Genomic DNA, 23,759 nt, shown 5'->3' with positions numbered 1-23,759 from the left:
GACAAGACAAGAGAGAAAAGTATTAATATGGGAAATGATAAACAGACTGTGACAGGAAAGGACAGAGCGTACAAATCTAAGAGTAAATCAACAGAGAAGGCTCGAGGTTACAAAAATAATAAAAGGACAAAACTAAAAACTCTATTTGTATGCACATAGCATTCGAACCAAAACAGATGAACTGAGAGCGCAAATAGAAATAAATATGTACGATCGTTTAGCCATTACAGAGACATGGATGTAGGATAACATAGAATGGGGCCTGAATATTGAAGGGCATATGGCATTTGGGAAGGACAGGAAATTAGGAAAAGGTGGAGGGGTAGCTCTGTTAATTAATGATGGTATTAGCGCAATAGAGAGGATGACCTAAGTTCATGAAACCAGGATATAGAAGCAGTTTGGGTAGAGATGAGAAATCATAAAGGCAAGAAGTCACTTGTGGGAGTGGTGTACAGGTTACCTAACATTAACCACACTGTAGGATGGGGTATAAAGGAAGAAATAATGGTAGCTTGTCAGAAAGGTACAGCGATAATTATGGGGGACTTTAACCTCCATATCGATGGAAAAATCAGATGGGCAGAGATAAGCCAAGATGAAGAGTACATAGAATGTTTTCGGGATAATTTCTTGGAACAGTACGTTCTGGAGCCAACCAGAGAGTAGGCTATACTAGACCTGGTATTGTGCAACGAGATAGGATTAATTAATGACCTCATAGTTAAGGCACCCCTAGGTAGCAGCAATCATGATTGAATTTTACATTCAGTTTGGGGGAGAGAAGAGTGGGTCAAGACTAGTATTTTAAACTTAAATAAGGGCAATTATGAGGGCATGAAAGCAGAGCTAGCTAAAGTGAGCTGGAAAATTAGGTTAAGGGATAGGTTAATAGAGATGCCGTGGCAGACATTTAAAGGGATATTTCAGAATACACAGAATAGATACATTTCAACGAGAAAGAAAAATTCCAAGGGTGGAACTTGCCATCTGTGGTTAACTAAAACAGTTAAAGATAGTATCAAACTTAAAGAAAAAGCCTATAATTGCGCAAAGATGGGAGGCAGGTCAGAAGATTGGACAGAATATAAAAAACAGCAAAGGATGACTAATAGATTAATAAGGAAGGTAAAATTAGAGTACGAGAGAAAGCTAGCCAGAAATATAAAGACAGATAGTAAGAGTTTCTATAGATATTTTAAAAATGAAAAGAGTTAACAAAGTGAGCGTTGGTCCTATAGAAAGTGAGTCTGGGGAATTAATAAGGGATAATAAGGAGATGGCAGATGAATTGAACAGGTATTTTGCGCTGTCTTCACTACTGAGGATACAAGTAACACCCCAGTATTAGCTGTAAGTCAGGAAATGGAAGGGAGGGAGGAACTCAAGAAAATTACAATCACCAGGGAAGTGGGACTGAACAAATTGTTGGAGCTGCCCTCTGACATCAGGACCTGCGGACTTGTCAGCCCACAGCACCAACAATTTGTTCAGATAGGTTAAGTGAGTGGGCAAAGACCTGGCAAATGGAGTATAATATGGGAAAGTGTGAAATTGTCTACTTCGGCAGGAAGAATAAAAAAGCATATTATCTAAATGATGAGAGATTGCAAAGCTCTGAGATGCAGAGGGACCTGGGCGTCCTAGTCCATGAATCGGATAAGGTTAGTATGCAGGTACAGCACATAATTTGGAAAGCTAATAGAATGGTATCATTTATCGCAAGGGGAATTGAATACAAAAGTCGGGAGGTTATGCTTCAGCTATACAGGGCATTGGTGAGACCACATCTGGAGTACTGTGTACAGTATCGGTCTCCTTATTTAAGGAAGGATGTAAATGTGTTAGAGACAGTACAAAGAAGGTTTACTAGACTGATACGTGGAATGGGCGGGCTGTCTTATGAGGAAAGATTGGACAGGCTAGGCTTGTATCCGCTGGAATATAGAAGAGTAAGAGGTAACTTGATTGAAACATATAAGATCCTGAGGGGTCTTGACAGGGTGGATGTGGAAAGGATGTTTCCCCTTGTGGGAGAATATAGAACTAGGGGTCATTGTTTAAAAATAAGGGTCGCCCAGTTAAGTCAGAGATGAGGAGAAATTTTTTTCTCTCAGAGGGTCGTGATTCTTTGGAATTCTCTTCCTCAAAAGGCAGTGGAAGCAGAGCCTTTTAATATTTTTAAGGCAGAGGTAGATCGATTCTTGATAAGCAAGGGGGTGAAAGGTTATCCGGGGTAGGTGGAAATGTGGAGTAATCAGTTCAGCCGTGAACTTACTGAATGGTGGAGCAGGCTCGAGGGGCCAAATGGCCTACTCCTGCTCCTAATTCATATACTCGTATGTTTGTATAATCCCTATCAGGCTGCAGTCAATAACATGACATCGGCTGGGATTTTACCAGCCATCCAGAGACGGGCTGGTATAATGGTGTCGGAACACATCGGGATGGATGTCTTCCTGCCGTCATGGGATATTTCGAAAGTTGGGGAATGGCAACAACATGGCTGGCCGCTGACCGGAAGCAGGCGGCTAATTAATGTAATTAACTGCCCTAATAATGGCCGTTATACGCCTCCATCGGCATTTTACCAGCATCGGGATTTCCCCCCGCCACATGTAGAGACCACCGGGTACATTGAGGCAGCCTCCCAGTGGTTTACAAGGGTTGGTGGAGGGGTGGGGAGTAGCCTTCCTTCTCACAGGCTCCATGTCCCATGGAGGGGCACCCCAGCAGCAATGACTGCTCCCATGGTTCCAACGCCACCACAGGAGGGTTCACCCCTCCGATCGCAGGGACCTCCCGGCCCATCAAGGACATCTCAACAATGGAAGCGCCCTCTCTTTCTCCCCCTGCAGCCTCAGCGCCTCTATTGGTGGCGCTGCTGAGCTACCGGCCCTTTCAATTGGCCGCTGCCAGTAAAATCTCCTCCGCAGTCCTGTCGTTCACTGGTGCGGCCTTGGGACCCACTCTTAGTCTCAGCAGTATGACCCACGGCATGCCAGTAAAATTCCGGCCAATTTTCTCGGAAGATCCAATATTGCTGGCATACAGTTGGTGTGTGACAACTTTGTGAGACAGTCTAAAACGGGTGTCAATAAGTTTGATGGAAGTAAGAATCATGGAGCAATATAAAATGGGCTGCTGTCTCGCTAACACCGGTTCACATTAACGCATAAAGTCATGATCTAACCCGAGTGACACTACACAGCAAAATAACCAGCTGTTAAAGTAGCTGTACAGAGCAGGCTAGCTAACATTTAATCCAGCTTCTTGGTCAATCATCCTATTAATTCTTTGCTAACATAAACCACATTGGCATGCTTTTCAATGGATTCCTATTTATAGGTCTTTTAGTCTCTCATTATTGTTGCCAGTCATCCTTATTATCTTTGTGGTGGGAAAATGTCACAAGCATTTTATCTGTAAAAATCCCCACACAATTTAATTTCAAGGAAAATCAACATTTACTTTCGAAATAAGCTGTGAACACTCCCCTTTAACTATAAAACTCATTCACTGACATAAGATGGTTCACTTTATATGTGCCAGCAGTCTGGACTGCATCAAGTAGTTATCTAGATCACCGAATTCAGCGAACACAAAACATTTAGGACTCTTTCCTCCTGTCTGAATGACTTCAGAACCAATCCTCTAAAAGTAATGTGTAAGCTACCAAATGACAAGGACAGAAAAATAAATAATTTCTTTATTAACCTTTGTTTTCACAGTTCAGCTCCACACTAGTGAGGTGAAGGCTTTTAGAGCAAATAATTAAAAATTAACAATTGTGACAAGACTACAAAATATAACAAGCCTTTAACCTTTCACATTCATTTCTCAAATTTTTTTGATTTGTTCTTCCTTCATCAGAGCTAAAGGCAGCAGAATGAAGAGGAATAAATAAGAGTTATATAAACTTATAATGCATTTTGCATGTGATGAATGGATTTCTTGCAATGGTCTTTTCTAAAGATTTGGGTCCCGATGAGAGGCGGGGCAGGCCAAAAATAGCTGAAGAACCCGACAAGGCCGGGGGCGTAGAGGTCCTGGTGAATTTAAGGTTTCTATTTGCAGCAGGCATGTGAGAGAGGCGAGGCTAGGCTCAGCCAAGAGGAGGCCGGAGGCTTGCTTGAGGGGCTGGATGGGGGAGCAGGTCTGCTCCTCCAGGCCCAGGAGGAGCGCTTGAAGAGCTGCTTTCCACGTGAAGCCGGAAGCTCCTGCCTCCCTTTCATTCCCTGGGAAAACTGCACAGCAACTTTAAAACTTAAATTGGGCCCCTATCTGCACTGTGGCAGCCCAACTTAAATATGTTAATGAAGTGTCCTGGCACGCCACAGCCGGACACTTGGGCGACATATAATGTGCCTCTGTAGAGGTGGCAACGGACATATAAGTGGCAGGTTGGGGTTGCATTCCTGTTTTTTCATTTTTAACCCCCTCCCAACCATCTCCCACCTGTCGCGGGGAAGGGTGGGGTTAACATGCAGATCATTACATTGAGCATTTAATGCCAAATTTTATTTTGCCAGAATTGGCAGCTCCTTGGTGATTGTAAATGCCCAAAACTCAGATCAGGCCATGGATGGATTTGAGACAGATCAGCCCATGGGGAAGGGTGGTTGGGGGAGCAGGGGGACACACAGGGAGGCGAGGTGGAAAATGGGGTGGAACTCAGTCCAGCAAGGATCCACCCCATGTTTGTCATTTTACTGGTGTGTCTGGTGGAATTCTGATGATACATTGGGAAGGTTGTCCTTTATGCCCTGTAGCCCACCCCAAAAATGTGATGACCGTATCCATGAGATTTGAGAGGGGTCTCCAGGTTGGGCTAGGGAACATGTTGGGTTTCACTATGCCTCTGAGCAGAATGGACCCCAAGACATTTGGGGCCCAAAGTCTGACTTTTCTACCGGATGACTCAGCATCTAAAAAGGACTGCCTTGTGAGGTAATGACCCATAAACCACAGTAAGATGTCATGTTAGATCCCTTTCCTAAACTGGATTAGTTAAGCTCCAATCAGAGCACCAAGGGGGTCATATGTCTGACCTCTAGCCTATGAAGGACAAATAAAACATCAGAATTCCTGCTGCTAATTGGATAACTTTGATGGAAAGTGCACTTGTTTGAACTTGGAGGGAGGAGATATTTGTGTTTCATGACTACCGTCCACAATGAACAGCTGTACTACTTCATACTGGTAAGGTTAAAGATTTTAGCTGGAGCCATGAAGAGGAGAGGACCCTGTTAGGAGTTTAACATGATGTAAGAGATCAAGGTAGAAAAAGTGATCTTAAGCACGGGAAATTTGTTACCATCTTGAAAACTGAGCTTTGCCATTAGCATCCATTTCTCAAATCATTGACTTTGTAACAATCACATGTTTAAAATAAAACTAAAGAACAAAAATTGCAAATACCATGTATAGGAGAGAAAGATAATGTTTTATTCAGAGTGTTGGCCAGTACCCTGGGGAGAACACCCCTTCTCTGCTTTGAACTGTACCACAGAACCTTTTATGTCCACCTGAGAAGGCAGAGAGAGCAACACTTTGGCATCTCGTCCAAAAGATGGCACCCCCAACACTGCAGCACTCCTTCAGCACTTCAATGAAGTGTCAGCCTTGATCATGGATAATGCCTTGAAGTCATTATCTTCTGACTCACGGAGACAATAGGCTACCACTGATACTAACCTTCTTATAAAATATTCAGTTTTGTCACATGCTAAAACAACCTCTTTAACCTCAATATCTGAACAGAAACATGACTGAGAAAACCAAAGTTAAGTAGCAAATGATGTTAGGCAGGTTAATTTTAGCAATTGTTTTGCTCTAATTAAATATCTGTGGCAATACACAGCCCAAATGTCACACAAACAACTGTGTTTATTTGTGGTACTGCGTGCCATTTCATTTGGCAATCTGCCACTTTTAATAGAATTGTCGAACAAAGTAAAATGAGGGTACGATCTAGGGCATTCCAAAATAATATTGTCACAAAATGAAAGATTAGAAGAAAAATCTCAGTTATCAACCAAAAAAATGAGAGGCTTGCTGCATTTCCACTTAATTCTCTGGGTCCTCAGTCTAGTGTTATTAACGACTCCTTAAGGTGTTAAATTTAGCCAATATTCAGGTTACTGTTGGTGTATTAATAGAAGCAAAGAACAAGAGGGGCTGTCAAGAGGTGGAGGACAAATGAGAGAACTATTAGTGCACTCCCTAAATGCACCTTGTGCAGTGTGATATGGAATGTTCACTTTCATTAACCATGTTGCTGTCTTCCTCCACTTTGGGAATTCACATCTAACAGTGCTAATTATAGAAACAGGAGCGCACTGCCAAGGATAACGAATGAAGGAACTTTTTCTAGTCTGGCAAACTAGGACATGCAGGGCAAAGTACATTCCCACCAGCTTTCAAGCATATTTTAGATCAAATTCTACCTCAGAGAAAACGAAAGGTGTACAGTGAGGAAGGAAATAATCTTTTGCCGCATAAAACTGCATCTGATGTATGACTTTACTACTTTCACTTCTTCTCCATTAGTGCATTCTAGAAATGAGCATTGGCCCAACAGATCTAGCGCGGTGATTTGTTCCACATTCGCGGAGTGCAGCTTGCTGTCCTTGAAGTGACACATCAGGCAATGAGCTTCAAGCAATCGTTAAAATCCTTTTGCATTTTCAGTGGATCGAACCTAAAAATTTGGCTGACATCGAAAGGATTTAGAAAACAAATATTCTCCGAAGAAATATTGTGGCATGTTAAATACTTGACAGGCTGTTGGTGGGGGGGATTGGTGTGGGGGTAGAATTTTCGAGGCTATGGGAAAAGGGCAGGAGAATGGGATTAATTGGATTGCTTTGCCAAATACAGTCACTATGTGGTCATTAAAAGCAAGACTGCATTGTCTATGTGGAAAGAAAAAGCTCTGTGGCAGGAAAAATAAGTCCTTAAAACTGCAGAGTTTTAACAGGGAGCAAAGTGGTGCTGACTCAGGAGGAGTAGACAGAGAGAAAATACTCCACAGAAATAGATTTGATAAGATTTACAGTACACAAGTCAGGATGATCTGATGGGTTAGGAGCACTACACTAATGAATGAGTTAGAAAGGTTATGCCCATGAATTTGACGTAAATTTTAATCTGTGTGGAGTATCCGTGTGCAGGACCTCTGTTGATATTTAAAATTGCACTTTTAAGGATGATTTACTCTGCTTGGTGCGATCTTTCAAGTTCAAGGATTCAATTGGAGAAGGTTGTTTTTCTTAGAATGACACCAATTGGAATGGAACTTATGCGGAAAAATTTCCTCAAGGGGGTCTCCGAATTGACCACTGCTCTTTCCGCACAAGAGCCAATAAGCTGAACTCCATTTTTACCGGAATTTCCATGCCTCTCCTGCCAAAGTTAAAGTAGACGAGCTGGAGAATTTCCCTGTTTGTAGTTGGTACTATCACAGTACACATTGGTGCTTGTCTGTAAATTAGAATTACTGCTGCAGCGCAGCCCTTTTTCTGTGCTTGGAAACAGAATGACAAAGTCATTTCACTTGCCAATATTATAAGGCTGTTATTTTCTCGAGTGGGATATTTTGCAGCATGTCCTATTATACTTTTCCCCTCACCCTTCAGCTCGAAAATGATTTGCACTGCAAATTGCTGGAAGTGAGAACTGATAAAAGGGGCAACGGGGCATCTGAGGCCTTGGTGAACAATGGGACCAACAGTGTATCCCCTTAACCAATGAGATTTAAGGAACGAGAAAGAAACAGAGGAAGGACAAAGGAGGACATTAGATGAATTAGAGTTAAATCAAGTTCAGAAAGAGAAATAGAGAGGGGAAGAACGAATTGCCGAAGAGACAAAGAGGCAGAAAGGAAAAGTAAGAACATTTAAAACATTTTACAATTTAAAAATCTCTAACCACAATTTATGACCGTAGGAATGAGACTTCAGAGTTTCAATTGTTCCCTTTTTGGGTGAAGAGGTCCAGTGGAATTGCAGAAACATAAATCTCATCATTAAAAGAGTCGCTACGCTGTTATTCTGTTAACTACCAGCCCTAACTCTCTGCAGCGACGTTAATTCATAATTGCACAAATGCAACAATTTCTTGAAACTCACGGGGAGGTTGAAGGCGAGCTGACGTTTCATTGAGGCTAACAGCAGAGCAGTGCAAGTGGTCCAGAAATTTAAGGTGGTTCGCAATCCATGGGGTATCTCTTCCTCACCAAAAGTTGCTGGATGATTTACTCATTAATAATGGAAAGTGTGTTTAACTCATCGTTATTTTGCCAGAAAAATTTTCTCCATTGTGACATTTAAAAAAGAAATCTCCCCAATTTGAATATCTACTCTCAACATGCACCTTTTTTAAAAAATTATCGTTAAAACAAAATTTTGGGAAAGAAAAAAAAATGGATTTTTATTCCCCTGGGAATGCATAAAGACAAATGTTGCAAAGTAGCAAACAGACCCCAGAGCCCAAACTGCAAAGCCTTCACACATACACAAATACACAGACATATGGAAAAACACATCCACCCAACCACATGCACACATCCACAAACATAGCGACTGGGATTTTGCAGCAGGAATATTGGTGAGGCTATCAGCACTTATGGAGTAAATCAGACAGCAATTCCATGAGTTCGCACAAATGCAGTTTTAAAAAAAAAGGCAAGACCTGCATTTATATAACACCTTTCATGACCTCAGGACATACCAAAGCCATTGAAGTTTTGTGGGCAAAACTTTACAGCCATTGAAGCACTTCTGAAGTGTAGTCACTGTTGTAATGTAGAAATCACAGCAGCCAATTTGCACGCAGCAAGATCCCACAAACAGCAACGTGATAATGACCAGATAATCTGTTTTTGTGATGTTGATTGAGGTATAAATATTGGCCAGAACACTGGGGGAGAATTCCCCTGCTCTTCTTCAAAATAACGTCATGGGATCTTTTACCTCTAACCTGAGAGCAGAGACAGGGCCTTGGTTTAACATCTCATCCAAAATGAAGTTTCTGTCCAAGTTGCCCTACTCTTCCACAAGTTCCGTCACACCAATACCTCACCATTAATACACATGCATTAGCGTGAAGTTGTTGTATTTACCCAGTAGATATCCACTAAACCCAGAGTTAGGCCTTGTCCATTCAAGGGGAAGTGAATTTTTAATGTCTTTGTTACGATCAAACAACATCTCTGGCATTGAAAATTTACTTATGAGGACTTCCATTCCTTCAGATTTTAATCATTGGAGATTTTTTAAAAATACACATTTTTTTACTTTCTCTTTCTGTCTCTTATCTCTCTTAATCCCTTCCTTTTCCCTCTCTTTATTTCATTTTCTGTACATCATTTTACATTGAATTAAATATTCTAACTTACACTTCCTGGTTTAGACTCTGCAAGGCTCAGTGAGGATTTTTTAATCAGATTGGTTGAGAACCTGGTCAAACAGGTCCCAGATCCCCTGTGGTAGATGCCACAGTGGATTAGGCTCTTGATGACGAAAGTTGCTGCTTAATGCCCACAAAACATCTGTGGGAAGCTGAAAGCGCAATGATCGGTAAGCACTGATCGATCTGCACTGACCCTAAAATATGCAACAATGATGAAGAGGCAAACAGCCAAGATCCTGTAGAACATATCAGCACAAGGAACAAAACAGCTACATAATAGAAGTATATTATGCAAAACCACATTGTAGATGCCTGAATACACAGCAGTAATCATCTCAAACTCCTCCAACCTCAAAACGACAAAGAAAGCATTTAAGTTAAAATCGCAGTTGTACTGAAATGAATAGTGAATATAATTATGAATGCTCACGACGTCCTAAATTAAATCATTTACTGATCAAAAATTTATCTTTGGATTAACTTAACCTATGTTTTCTGACTAGGCTGGGAGACTCAGCACAGTCCCTATGTGCCGCAGTTCATTATTGTGGGTCACAGGCTCCATCAGCTGTGTCAGTGCCATACTATCTCCAACTTCAGCATCCCACAGCCAAGTTAGCTCCCACAGTACCAATGTGTACTTCTGTTTCAATAAAGCTGTTGTGAATTAATTATGCATGCACATGTCTACCTGAATATAGATGCAAAATAACTCATTCTATTCATTTTTAATCAGACAACCAGAGTATTCACTTGAAGGACCTGTACACCACAGTTATTACTTATTTAAACAAATGTAATTATCATGCACTGTGATTCTTCCTAGGGTTGCTATTTGCAAAAAGAGATTAGTGTTATGACCTCCGTGAGATCGTTAATGTGAAAAATATGAGAAATGAACCCCCAGAACAATTTATTTCATGTTTCAAGTCTTATTATAACTAAATTTAAAGAAATCCCCATTAACCAAATAGAACTTTGTAAGCAGCTGATACCCCAAATTACAAAGAAAGGTATTTTCTTTACTTATTTAAAATACTTGGAAATCTCACTTATGTTACACAGTCCTCTTTGATGCCAAAATCTTTGTGGTTCAAAGTCTCAAACTCCTCCCAGTTGCAATAGGTTAGATCTCCCCAAGACCTTTTCAAAAATCAGTGCCCTCTTCGCTCACTTCTCCGAGCATTTTCAACCTGGATGTCCACGAATAAGGTGATTTGTGGTGATCCTGTTGGGCTTTAACTTCTCTGAGAATTTCAACTTTCAAAACAGGTTCCAGTCTTCGCAGCCTTTTGCTGTCTTAGGCTTCCGAGAGCAGGTGTTCCCTTTCTCCCTCTCGAGGCTGCCACCACTGGATTCCCTTCTTACGATCTGTCTGCCTTCAGAAAATCTGTTAAATTTATCTGGAACCAAACGTCAACAACTTATTGTCCTGTTCCAATATGCAAAGTCCAGAAGTCTGGTTTCACAGAGCAACCTGGGACTTCCGTTGTTCCCAGGTGTTAACAGCTGCCTGGTACATTTGCATCTTTAGAATCAATGACACCTTGTTTACAACCCAAAAGTCTAGGAGGATAAAACACATTGTTATTCAGGTGTTACCCCTGCAATCTCTGTTTTTTTCCAAAAACAAAGTCTTTGATCTATGTTCTCTGTTGTCCTGGTAACCAATATTTCTGTCTTGTCCTTTCACAGAGTGGGTGTGAGGTCACCTTTCTTTCCAAATTCCATCTTAACCTTTTAAAAATTATAGTTTTTAAAACATAATCATGTTTCAAAGTCCAGTGCTCATAAAATCTATGGTCAAGCTTGTTCTACTTCCCTGTAGCTATATTTTCAGGGTGTCAGGAATAATAGAGGGGATTTGTAGCTTTGTTTTTCTGATGGGTGCCATTTTAATTTAAAAGCAAAATACTGGGGATGCTGGAAGTCTGAAATAAAAACAGGAAGTGCTGGAAATACTCAGCAGGTCTGGCAGCATCTGTGAAGAGAGAAGAAGAGTTAACTTTTCAGGTCTATGACCTTACATCAGAACTGGGTGCCACTTTAATTTAGTTATGTTAAACAGGTTAACACTAATCAAAAAATCTTGGCTATGCAGTTTACTTTCAAGCCGATGATTTTTTGTCATAACTGGTTGTTGCGATGAAAAGTCATCAGCCTAAAATGTTAACTCTGTTTTTCTCTCTCCTGCCTGACCCGCTGAGTGTTTCCAACGTTTTCTGTTTTTATTTTGGATTTTCGGCCTCTGCAGTATTTTTCTTCTGTTTTTCTGCACCGCCTGTATGTCTGACAACCTCTGCTTGTGAAACTGGGTTGGAATGTGCAGTGGCAAACCTGCATAGTTCCCCTTGCCGGCAGTACTGTCGAAGGAAGTCCTTCTTCCAACCCTGGGGAGAAAATTGTGCTTTTCTCATCTGTTATGTGTAGAAACAAAATTGGCTTCCTGCTCTATGCTGGTGCCTCTTACTGAGAAAATTACCTCAGCAGCAAATATTATGGTTTTACTCAGCTCTATGAATACAATCCTTTGCATGGTAAAATGAGACAGCTCATTAAAACAGTAAAACAAAATTTTAAAATGTTTAGTTTACATTTATTACAAATATTATCGATTTCAATAGTAATCTGCCTCAGTCTGCTGACAACCTCTATCAAAGGATCCTGAGTTGATCAAACAAGCTCAAACATTTTCAATAAAAGCAAAATCTGCAGAAAGGTCACTGATCTGAAACGTTAACTTTGCTTCTCTCTCCACAGATGCTGCCAGACCTGCTGAGTATTTCCAGCACTTTTTGGTTTTATTTCAAACACTTTCAATATTGGATGTTAACAATCACTAGTTGAAAAATTACCAGGGGCCGTATAACTTACTGGTTGATTTGCCTTTGTAAGCTTCACCTAGAAGTTGCAAGCAGTTTGTGATGATGTTCACATAACCAGCATGCATCGCAATTTAATCAAAATACCAATCATAATACCATTGGTTCAGGCCCTTCAAAAAAATAAAGCAGCCAGTTTGCAATTGCTTCAATTTACTGCTCATGTTCCTGGACAACACATCCCTTCTCTCTATAAGCGTCAGCTTGCTCTTTTACTCAGCAACTGAACTAAATGTGGATTGCACGCCGGCCAAAAACTTAACTGTGAAATGCAGCCCACTCATTAAAAAAAAAACAACCAGATGGAAATACAGCTCCAACAGCAATTTGCTAGTTTACCTTGAAAACAATTTTCTCCCCACATGCTAATTTGCCAGTTTGTGGGTCTTTGTGCCAACTGCTCAGAAATAACTCCTTGTCTCCATTAAATGTTAACAACTTTCCTGCCCTACTGGTGTCACGCAAAAAAATTGCAAGCAATTAATTTTTATATCGATTCCTTTATTAACTAAATGTTCATTTATCAGCTTTAAGTGCCTTGTTTCACAAACGTACATGCCATTTGCTTTTGAAAATTAAGCCCTCAGCACAGACTTTACCTAGACTTGCAAAGCAGTAAAGTTGAAAACTGTTTCAATGCTAAAGGATTTTCCACTGAATGGTTTACATTCAACAGACTTGTCGATGTAAAATGTATTCGCTCCATTAAAGACTTCAATTGGAAAAATGTCATCCTTCCAACAGATAAGAGCTTAATTTCTCCACTGGGGAGCTATATATACTTGGTATATAGAGCTCAATTTAGGCATATTCAATGATACTTTTGCTACAGGCATGGTTTATCTTTCTCTACGGAATTATCCCTACAAAATATATATCCTTTTAAAGCTCAGTTATCGAAACATCAGGCTATATAAAAGAAAGACTTGCATTTATATAGCGCCTTTCACGATCTCAGGATGTCCCAAAGCACTTCACAGCCAATGGAGTACTTTTGAAGTGTAGTCACTGTTGTAATGTTGGAAATGCAGCAAAGTCTCACAAATAGCAACGAGATGTTTCTAGGTGTTGGTTGAAAGATAAATATTGGGCAGGACACTGAGGCAAACTCCCCTGCTCTTCTTTGAAGAGCACAATGGGACCTTTTACATCCACTTGAGAAGGGAAGACGGGACCTAGGTTTAATGTCTCACCTGAAAGGTGGCCTTTCCGACAGTGCAGCACTCCCACAGTACTGCACTGGCTGACAGCCTAGATTTTGTGCCAGAAAAAGAGGCGCATACCATAGCAACAATGGAGGCCATTCAGTCCTTCATCCTGCTCTACTATTCATTTAGATCATGATCTGCATTATCTTTTCTCTCCATCCCTTGATTGCCTTATCTAACAAGAATCGATTGATCAAAATCCTGAAAGCTCCAATTGGGCCAGCATGCGCAGTCGTTTGGAGAAGGAAGTTCCAAATTTCTACTACCCTTTTTTGAGCGTAAATGCTTCCTGATTTTGCTGCAGTGACTTCACCAACAAGGAAAGCCCAGTGTCCCCACTCCTCACCCACCCAGCCTCTCCCTCAGCATCCTGGACAGGTTGCACAGTCTCTCCAGTCGGTAGTGTAGTTTCTCATGGTCAGTGTCTCTACATAGGAACAGGAGTAGGCCATTTAGCCATATGTGCCTGTTCTGCCATTCATTTCGAGCATGGCTGATTGGCATCTTAACTTCATGTACCTGCCTTGGTTCCGTACCCCTTAATACCCCAACCTCAAGAGTCTTTTGGGGGCGAGAGAGTTCCAGATTTCCACTACCCTTTTTATGTGAAGAAATCACCCTTGAACAGTCTAGCTCTAATCTTATTATGTCCCCTTGTTCTGTATTCCCCAGCAGAGGAAATAGCTTTCCACGATCTACCCTATCAACTCCTCAGTTCTGAAGTCAGTCCAAAGTCACAACCCTCACTTCTTCCTCCAGAATGCACAAGGCACTGCTTCCCAATTGGTCATTTCTACCCAGTTCATCATTATTTTCAACAAAATAAAGGAGCATCTTGAACATAAGCCATCTAGCCTTCATTTTACCTTACGTTTTGTTGTGTTTGTATATTGATTTTAAAAAATAGATTATTTAAAAATCAATATACAAATCAAAAAAAATTCTTCAAAGAGTAAATAGTCTCCTGGCTAAGCTGACTATTACTACATCATCCATTTACTAACAGCCATCATTCTGCTAAGAAACTATCTGATGTTGCTGCCAACCCGTCAGATGCTGGGGCAAAAGTGTTGAAGTAGTCACATACACAATAATTTTCTTCTCACGTGACAGTCTTTATTTCTTCAGACTACAGAATCAACCTGATGTGTGCAAAGGCTAGGTGACTGCAGAATCACACACACATACAAAAAATCAATCACCCCTTTTTATATCTTTACTATGGATCAGAAACTATCAAGCACATTAACCAATTACTGACTTGCGCCCAAAATCTCATCATCCAATCACATATGACACCTTACACTTTTTTTTTAATCCGTTGGGCTTCCTTTATGTTTGCAGCTCTGTATGTATAGCAGCTATGGCTGAATCATAAGCCTCATCTCCCTACAAAACATAACATTCCTAGCCCCTGAAAGTTGCCTATTATCCTGCTTCTCAGGACATAAAGACCTTTCTTCATCTGTTTATCACATTCCATTCCAGGAGCGAACCTTGAAACCTGATACACAGCAAGATTTGTTCAATCCCATGTTCTCACCTGTTGGCTAGCATCCATCTTTCACTAATCTACACACAGCTTATTTCCATAATTCTGTTAATCCTTTTCTAACCCATTAGTTTAATAATAAGGGATCATCTAAAGTAACTTGACTTATTCACCTCACATGTTTCAACACCATCTAATACCAAATACATCCATCAACAGTGCAGCAGTGCATCCCAGTCCCTCACATCTCACTGGGAGCTGCAATTAGTTGAGGTAAACAGTATCATCAAGGGTTTTTGCCAACCAGAAAGTTCCACCAGGAGTTAATTTAAGGTAAATATATATTAGCACAAGCATTCCAGTCTCTTCGATGTATTTGAAACTTCGATCAACTTTCTGATTGGAAGCTGAATCCTCCGCAACATTTACAGTCTTAACAAATGTAATAGGAGGCAAAGGTGTGCACTACAGAAACTCTCACTGAACTCAGACAGAGACTTCTTTGGCTTTCTCACCTTTGTTCAAGACTCAACTGTTTATCCTACCTTAAAAGGAAAGGGCATCTCAGTGATGGGACTGACGGGAAGCGAGTGAGTGCTGCTGGCGGGACTCATGTCTGCACTCTGAAACAAAAAGGAAGAACCATCAAATTCATTGAAAGGTGGTGAGTGACAACATCTTGGGATTCTTATCTGCAATGTCATTTTTCCCTTAGACAGCAATGTATGAATGATCAGAAAATCTGCTTTTGTGATGATGATTGAAGGATAAATATTGGCCAGGACACCGGGGAATCACTCGCCCGCTCTTCTCCAAATTAGTGCCATGGGATCTTTTGTGTCCGCCTAGGGGGCAGACGGGCCTTAGTTTATTGCCTCATCAGAATGACAGGACCTCAGCAGTTTCAATTTCAATAAATACACCAATCTCGCCAGCTCTTTTGCTTCACATTCAATAGTGCTAATTAAACAAGCATGCTGGCTGTCTGTACTGAAAACCTGATTGTAAGTTGATCCAGCAGACTCATAGTTCAATTACAGAAGCAAAATACTGCGGGTGGTGGAAATCTGAAACAAAAACAGAAAATGCTGAAAATACTCAGCAGGTCAGACAGCATCTGTGCAGAGAGAAGCAGAGTTAACGTTTCAGGTGATGAAGGGTCATCGTTTGCTACTTTCCTCAAACAAAAATATCAAAAGCTTTCAGTTCCGCTTTGCGGAACATCTCCGCTCAGTCCGCAAGCAGGACCCTGAGCTTCCGGTTGCTTGCAATTTCAACACTCCCCCCTGCTCTCATGCTCACATCTCTGTCCTGGGATTGCTGCAGTGTTCCAGTGAATATCAACGCAAGCTCGAGGAACAGCATCTCATCTACCGATTAGGCACACTACAGCCTGCCGGACTGAACATTGAGTTCAATAATTTCAGAGCATGACGGGCCCCCCATTTTACTTTCATTTTTAGTTATTTTTTCTTCCTTTTTTTTTAACATTCTTTTTTACATTTTTTACAATCTTTTTTTGCATTTATTTCATTTCATCTTAGTTTGTTCAGTTTGCTTACCCACTGTTTTTTTCAGGTTTGCACTTGCTGCTGTTCAATATTCAGTGTATTAACACCGAATCTGTACTAATGCTTTGTCTTTCAACACACCATTAACATATTGTTTGCCTTTGCTCCGTGACCTTTTGGTCAGCTATGTGGCCTGGTCCAATCTAGACCTCCTTTGTTATCTCTTGCCCCACCCCCACCTCACTTGCTTATAATCTGTGACTTTTCTAATATTTTTCAGTTCCGAAGAAGGGTCACTGACCCGAAACGTTAACTCTGCTTCTCTTTCCACAGATGCTGCCAGAACTGCTGAGTGGTTCCAGCATTTCTTGTTTTTATTTCAGATTTCCAGCATCCGCAGTATTTTGCTTTTATTTTTGTTTAACAGTATTGTTCACTATTTACGTAAACAATTTGGACTCAGGAATCAGAATTGCAACTTCAAAATTTGCAGATGACACCAAATTGGGAGATGTAGTTAACAGAGAGGAGGACTGTGACAAAATACACAGGAAGACAATGATAAACCCATAGAACGGGTGCGTAATTGGCAAATGATCTTCGCTATAGATAAGCGTGAGACGGTACATCTTGGTGGAAGGATAAGGAGGCCACATATTCTTTGGAAAATAAGTGTCTAAATGGGGTAGAGGAGTAGAGGGATCTGAGGGTACAGTTACACAAATCACTAAAAGTAGCAATGCAAGTTAATAAAGCCACAAAAAAGGCAAATGAAGTATTGGAGTTCATTTCTAGAGGGATAGAATTGAAAAGCAGAGACGTTATGTTAAAATTGCATAGAACCTTGGTTAGACCACATGTGGAGGACAGTGAACAGTTCTGGTCTCCATTTTCTAGAAAGGATATAGAGGCACTGAAGAAGGTGCAAAAAAGATTTAGCAGAATGATACCAGATTAGAAAGGTCATACCTATCAGGAAATATTGAACAGGCTGGGTGTCTTTTCTCTCGAAAAGTGAAGACTGAAGAGGTGACTTCATAGAGGTCTTTAACATTCTGAAAGGATTTGATAAGAGTAGGCATAAAGAAGATGTTGCCACTGGCAGAGGAGACCAGAACAAGGGGCCATAAATATACGATAGTCACTAATAAAACCAATAGGGAATTCCAGAGAAACTTCTTTACCCAGACAGTGAATGTGGAACTCGCTGCCACAAGGAGTAACTGAGATGAATAGCATAAATTCATTAACGGGGAAGCTGGACAGACACGAGGGAGAAAGAAATAGAAAGATATGCTGATGGGGCTCAATGTAGCAAGGTGCAAGGAGACATGTGTGGAGTATAAACCATGGCATGGCCCTGTTGGACTGAATGACCTGTTTCTCTGCAGTAAATACTGAAGTGTATTAAGTCACACAAGAGTGCTGAACAATTTTTCAGTAAAACCAGTTGATGCCATGTCAATTAACACCTTTGGAAAAAAACTAGGTGACCAGTTATTAGGAATGGGACCAAAGCTTACAAAGGTAAACATGGATGGACATCCATGGAGTGGGGGGCAGTGGGGGGTGCCGGGACAGGGGTATTTTGTTGGTCTGGTTTTCTGGTATTTGTTGCAAAATTATAAACATATCTATTATACAAACTTATCATTTCTGTCAATAACTCATGCGGGAAAGAAATCTACCTCCTATGATGGTTCCTCAGCTACTGGTACCAACAACAACTTACATTTATACAGCATCTTTAGTGAAACACCCCATGGTGCTTAACCATGGATATGTTAAGGAAAGCACCATGAGTCATTTAAAGAACATGGACTTGATATCAATAGCACTTGCAGAAACATCCTTAGGAGATTAAAAGTTGGAAAAAGATTGTCCAGCATCTGACATCAGAGGTCATAGAATCATGGAATCATTTACGGCACAGAAAGAGGCCATTCGGTCTATCGATTCCATATCGGCTCTCCGCAGAGCAATCCAATCAGTCCCACTCCCCTGCTCTATCCCTGCAGCCCTGCAAGTTTATTTCCTTCAAATGCACATCAAATTTCCTTCTGAAATCATTGATGGTATCTGCTTTCATCGCCCTCGTGGCAGAGTTGGAGGTCATTACCACCCACTGCGTAAAAACATTCTTCATATTCCCCTGCATCTCTTGCTCAAAACCTCCAATCTGTGTCCCCTAGTCCTTGTACCAATAGTTAATAGGATCGGTTTTTTCTTGTCTAACTTATCTAAACATGTCGTAATCGTATACACCTCTCTCAAATCTCCCCTCAATCTCCTTTGCTCCAGGGAGAAACAACTCCAGCTTTACCAACCTAACCTTGTAACTAAAATTCCCCATCCCTGGAACCATTCTGGTAAATCTCTTCTGCACCCTCTCAAGGACCCTCATATCCTTCCTAAAGTGTGATCAGAACTGGATGCAGTACTCTATTTGGGGCCTAACCAGAGCTTTATAAAGGTTCAGCATAACTTCCATGCTTTTGTACTCAATACCACTATTCATGAAGCCCAAGATCCCATATGCTTTGTTAACCACTCTCTCAATATGTCCTGCCACATTCAAAGATCGATGCACATGCACCCCCAGGTCCCTCTGTTCCTGCACACTCTTTAGAACTGCCATTAAGTCCATATTGCCTCACCCTATCCCTTCTGCCAAAATGCATCACTTCACACTTGTCTGTATTCAATTCCATCTGCCATTTGTCTGCCCAAGTCCTGTTGCAGGTGGTTCATATCATCCTCACTGTTTGCAACTCTTCCAAGTTTGGTATTATTGGAAAGTTTTGAGTTTCTACTTTATATTCCAAGATCCAAGTCATTTATATATAGCAAAAAAGCAGCGGCCCGAACACTGACCCCTGGGAACATCACTGTCTACCGTCCACCAGTCTGAAAAACAACCTTTTACTATGACTCGCTATTTTCTGTCCTTAAGGCAAATTTTATCCAGTTGGATACTGATCCTCCTATTCCATGAGCCTCAAATTTGTTAACCATCCTTTTATGTGGTACTTTATCAAATGCTTTCTTAAAATCCATAGAGACACCATCCACCGCATTATCTTCATCAACCTTCTCTGTTACTTCATCTATCTTTAGTTCCATAAAACTAAGTCTGTAAATGTTGTTTTCTTTAACTATGTTACTGCACATTTCTATACAATACAGCACGCGGACTACATGGCAATAGTATTTCATCAGCTGGGAAGCATTTTGGGATGTCCTGAGGTCCTGTGTGAAATGCAAGTTCTTCCTTTCTGCCGTACACCACAATGGTTGGCAAGGTGCCCACATCTCCTTGTGGCATTTACCTCAGTAAACTCCGCAGCACTTATGCTGTAAGATCAAAGGTCCTGAGGAATTCAAAGAATTATGCTTCATTTATGTTGCAAACTACTGCTCTGGGAACAGCAGCTGCATATAGTTTCCAGCCAGGCAGTATCTTGATTGTCTTTCTGGAAGCGTTTTCTCATGGCCTGGAGAGAGATCTCCTAATGTGTGTTTACACACATGCACACAGCTTAGTCTCCAAACTCTGTAAGCGTTTAAATGAACAGCAGCAAATGGAGAAAGGTTTTTCTAAATGCATTGCCCTAAGGTTCCAAGAGGCACACAGTGCTTTTTAATACCAAGCTTGGTGCATCAAAATTATATTCCATGAAGTGTCAAACCCAGGTGGTGTGAGACTACCTCCTCTCACACAGCTTCGGATCTGCAATCAGATCTATGCTGCGACTTCAGTGTCATGGAAGCTGCTTCACAGAAATTGTTAAGTGGTACTATAAACACCCATAAGTACCATGACAATGAAACTCTTAAGGGCTCGAACATAAGGATGAGAAACAAACTCTGTACGCACACAGAATATTCCATCCCATCCCCAGTCCATTGCCTAAGGCTAATTCAGGCTGTTCACAATCTCTGAACCCAAGCCAAACTTCCAATCTCACATAGTCTCCATCACAAAGACAGCCTACATCCACCTCCATAACATCTCCCACCTTTGTCACTGCTGTCACCCACCTGCCACTGAGACCCTCATTGGTGCCTTGGCCACCTTCAGACTCGACTATCTTAATGGTCTTCTGCTCTAGAGCCAGATATGTGGTCAACAGGTACTTGATCTCAATAATTTATCTCACAATAAGTGCAGCCCCTTCTGCACTTGAGTGATTGCCACTTCCTACATCTGCCATAATGGAAACCAGCAGAGTGGGTTTGCCAATTTGGTGCTGAGCTATGGTCAGTTTTGTACTGTGAACTCATGAGACTTCACCCACCCCCAGATAACTTCATATCAGTCTTGCTTGGTGAATTACAAATCCAGAAGAAAAAAAACTTGCATTTATATAGCACCTTTCACAACCTCAGGACGTCCCAAAGTGCTTTAGAGCCAATGAAGTACTTGTGAAGTGTGGTCACTGTTGTAATGTAGTAAACATGGCAGGTAATTTAAGCACAGCAAGCTCCCACAAACATCAATGTGACAAGGACCAGATAATCTGTTTTAATGATGTTGGTTGAGGGATAATTATTGGCAGGACAGAGGAGAACTCCTCTGCTTTTCTTGAAAATAGTGGCGTGGGACGTTTTACATCCACCTGAGGGGGCAGATGGGGCCTTGGTTTAATGTCTCATCCAAAAGACGGCACCTCCAACAGTGTAGCACTCCCTCAGTATTGCAATGGAGTGCCAGTCTAGATTTTTTGTGTTCAAGTCTCTGGATTGGAGCCACAGCTGACATCTGAGACTACTTTGTACCTCACTGTAGCTTGTAGGGAAGAAAACTAAAATAAAGTCAATTATCAAGCTTGATCACAAAATGTGACACAAAACACAAATAAAATGGAACACAGCTTGCACATATCCAGCTGAGAAAATACTTATAATCTTGACACATTCATTAACTATGTCAAGAAATAATTTATGAAGGGATTGTCTCCTCACGGGAGTGAATCAACTGCATTCAAACGATGATTGCTTTCTAAACTGATTATGACCTGTTTAAAATTGACCATTTAAGACCAGATTTGCTTCTTTATAGTATGAATGGGCCCTCACAAATAATCACCTGTATTTATTTTTGCAGTTCAATGTTACTGGAGGAGAATGCCAGCAAAGACAAACAGCATCATTATTTGGCCTGTGTCGTTGCTCTCTTCATATGACAGGACAGCTCTTCAATGGCCACATACTATTCCCAGTCAGAATGGAGATGATTACGCCTGGAGAGGGCGTTATTCTAAGTGATTGGGATTGATTTCATGCAAGTAATTTATACTATGTAACCAACATTCACTCACTGCTATTTTCTGGAAAAAGCAGTGCACTTCTGTTGGGAGACTTTGCTGAGTTCTGTTATTGTAGTTTGCAGAGAGTCTTTTTACTTCGACTCCAAATAGACATTATATGCTTTGCTGTTGCTGAGTAACTAGACTTTGTTTACTGTAAAAAAAAAAGGCTGTTAGCTAGGTAGAGGTGTTGTAAATAGCCTTGGCATCTCCACAGCTCAAGAAAGAATGATTATTATTTAATTACTTACAAATGGTCTATTATGGCACTCTAATACAGCGATGCAGAATGATACATTTATGGCCTAATTGGCTTAGTCAAGATTAAGATCTTGCTATCAACTGGCTGAGTGCTGACTGTGGTTGAACCTGCAGCATCTGTAAAAGTAGATATTTGATTTTATATTATCCTTAGGAAGAAAAATTATAGATTTCTCTATTTCAATCTCTGTACTTCTGAATTAATTCCCAATGGAGGAGGTTTAACCGAAGCAAACAGTGTACTAAGTTAACATAACATGCTGGGAAACAATAGTCAACAATAGTCAACCCATTGTTTCTCTCAGCAAGGCTGCTCTGAGTGATCATTTATAATTGTCATTTGTTTCTTAAGAGCACAAAGAATAACATTCTCCTTATCTATGTTCAAAAGGTATTGAAAGAAGCAATGCAAATCACTCATTTTTATAACTACAAAACAACTTTTACATCAATCATTCATTCCTCTATCTTCCTTCTCTCCCAAGTAGTTTTTAGACTTTTGAACAAATGATGATTATGGATGGCCTCTCCCTTGGACAGCTTTGCCCATGTAAACTGTGCCATTTTTTTTTCTTATAACGGCATTTTTCCAAATTAATTTATGCCTGATACGCTTGACGAAACCCCAACAACAACTTGCATTTATCTAACACCTTTAGCGTAGCAAAATCACAGAATTGTTGCAGCGCAGAAAGAGGCTATTCAGCCCACCGTGTCTGCACTGGCTCTCCGAATGAGCAATTCACCTGGTGCCACTCCCCCACCTTCTCCCCATAACCCTGCACATTCTTCCTTTTCAGATAAGTCTAATTCCCTTTTGAATGCTTCAATTGAACCTGCCCCCACCACACTCGCAGGCAGTGCATTCCAGACCTTAACCACTCTCTGCATGAAAAAGCTTTTCCTCATGTCTATTTTGCTTCTTTTCGAAATACTTTAAAATCTGTGCCCTCTCGTTCTCGATTATTTCATGAGTGGGAACAGTTTCTCTCTATCTACTCTGTCCAGACCCCTCATGATTTTGAATACCTCTATCAAATCACCTCTCAGCCTTCTCTTCTCCAAGGAAAACAGTCCCAACTTCTCCAATCTATCTTCATAACTGAAATTCCTCATCCCTGGAACCATTCTTGTGAATCTTTTCTGTACTCTCTCCAATGCCCTCATGTCTTTCCTAAAGTGCGGTGCCCAGAACTGGACGCAATACTCCAGCTGAGGCCAAACTAGTGTCTTATACAAGTTTAACATAACCTCCTTGCTCTTGTACTCTATGCCCCTATTAATAAAGCCCAGGATACTGTACGCTTTATTCACAGCTCTCTCAACCTGTCCTGCCACCTTTAATGACTTATACACATATACACCCTGGTCCCTCTGCTCCTGCACCCACTTTAGAATTGTGCCCTTTATTTTATATTGTCTCTCCATGTTCTTCCTACCAAAATGAATCACTTCACATTTCTCTGCATTGAATTTCATCTGCCACTTGTTCATCCATTCTCCCAACTTGTCTATGTCCCAAAAAGCTTCAAGGAAGCATTATCAGTTAAAATTTGACACTGAGCCACATAAGGAGACATTTGGACAAGTCTTGATCAGAGGGGTGGGTTTTAAGGAGTGTTTTAAAGGAGGAGAGAGAGGTAAAGAGGAGGAGTGTGTTAGGAAGGGGATTCCAGTGTTTA

The 23,759-nt window shown here is 40.9% G+C and overlaps 1 protein-coding gene across 9 annotated transcripts in view; it reads right to left on the bottom strand.

Moving 5' to 3' along the window:
• ccser1 (coiled-coil serine-rich protein 1) overlaps positions 1-23,759 on the bottom strand; it is a 1,304,709-nt gene that overhangs the window by 651,628 nt on the left and 629,322 nt on the right. For 8 of the 9 annotated variants that reach the window (XM_068045908.1, XM_068045891.1, XM_068045965.1 and 5 more), the window contains one exon: positions 15,542-15,619. The exons of the other annotated variant lie outside the window; for it this stretch is intronic. In XM_068045908.1, coding sequence (XP_067902009.1) covers positions 15,542-15,619 — 78 coding nt within the window. The remainder of the gene's footprint in view (positions 1-15,541; positions 15,620-23,759) is intronic. 9 annotated transcript variants of the gene reach the window in all.

The sequence above is a fragment of the Heterodontus francisci genome, chromosome 1 (assembly GCF_036365525.1).
Source record: "Heterodontus francisci isolate sHetFra1 chromosome 1, sHetFra1.hap1, whole genome shotgun sequence".
Classification (NCBI taxonomy): domain Eukaryota; kingdom Metazoa; phylum Chordata; class Chondrichthyes; order Heterodontiformes; family Heterodontidae; genus Heterodontus; species Heterodontus francisci.
The sequence above is the reverse complement of the archived record's forward strand: the minus strand, read 5'-3'. Positions and strand labels throughout refer to the sequence as shown.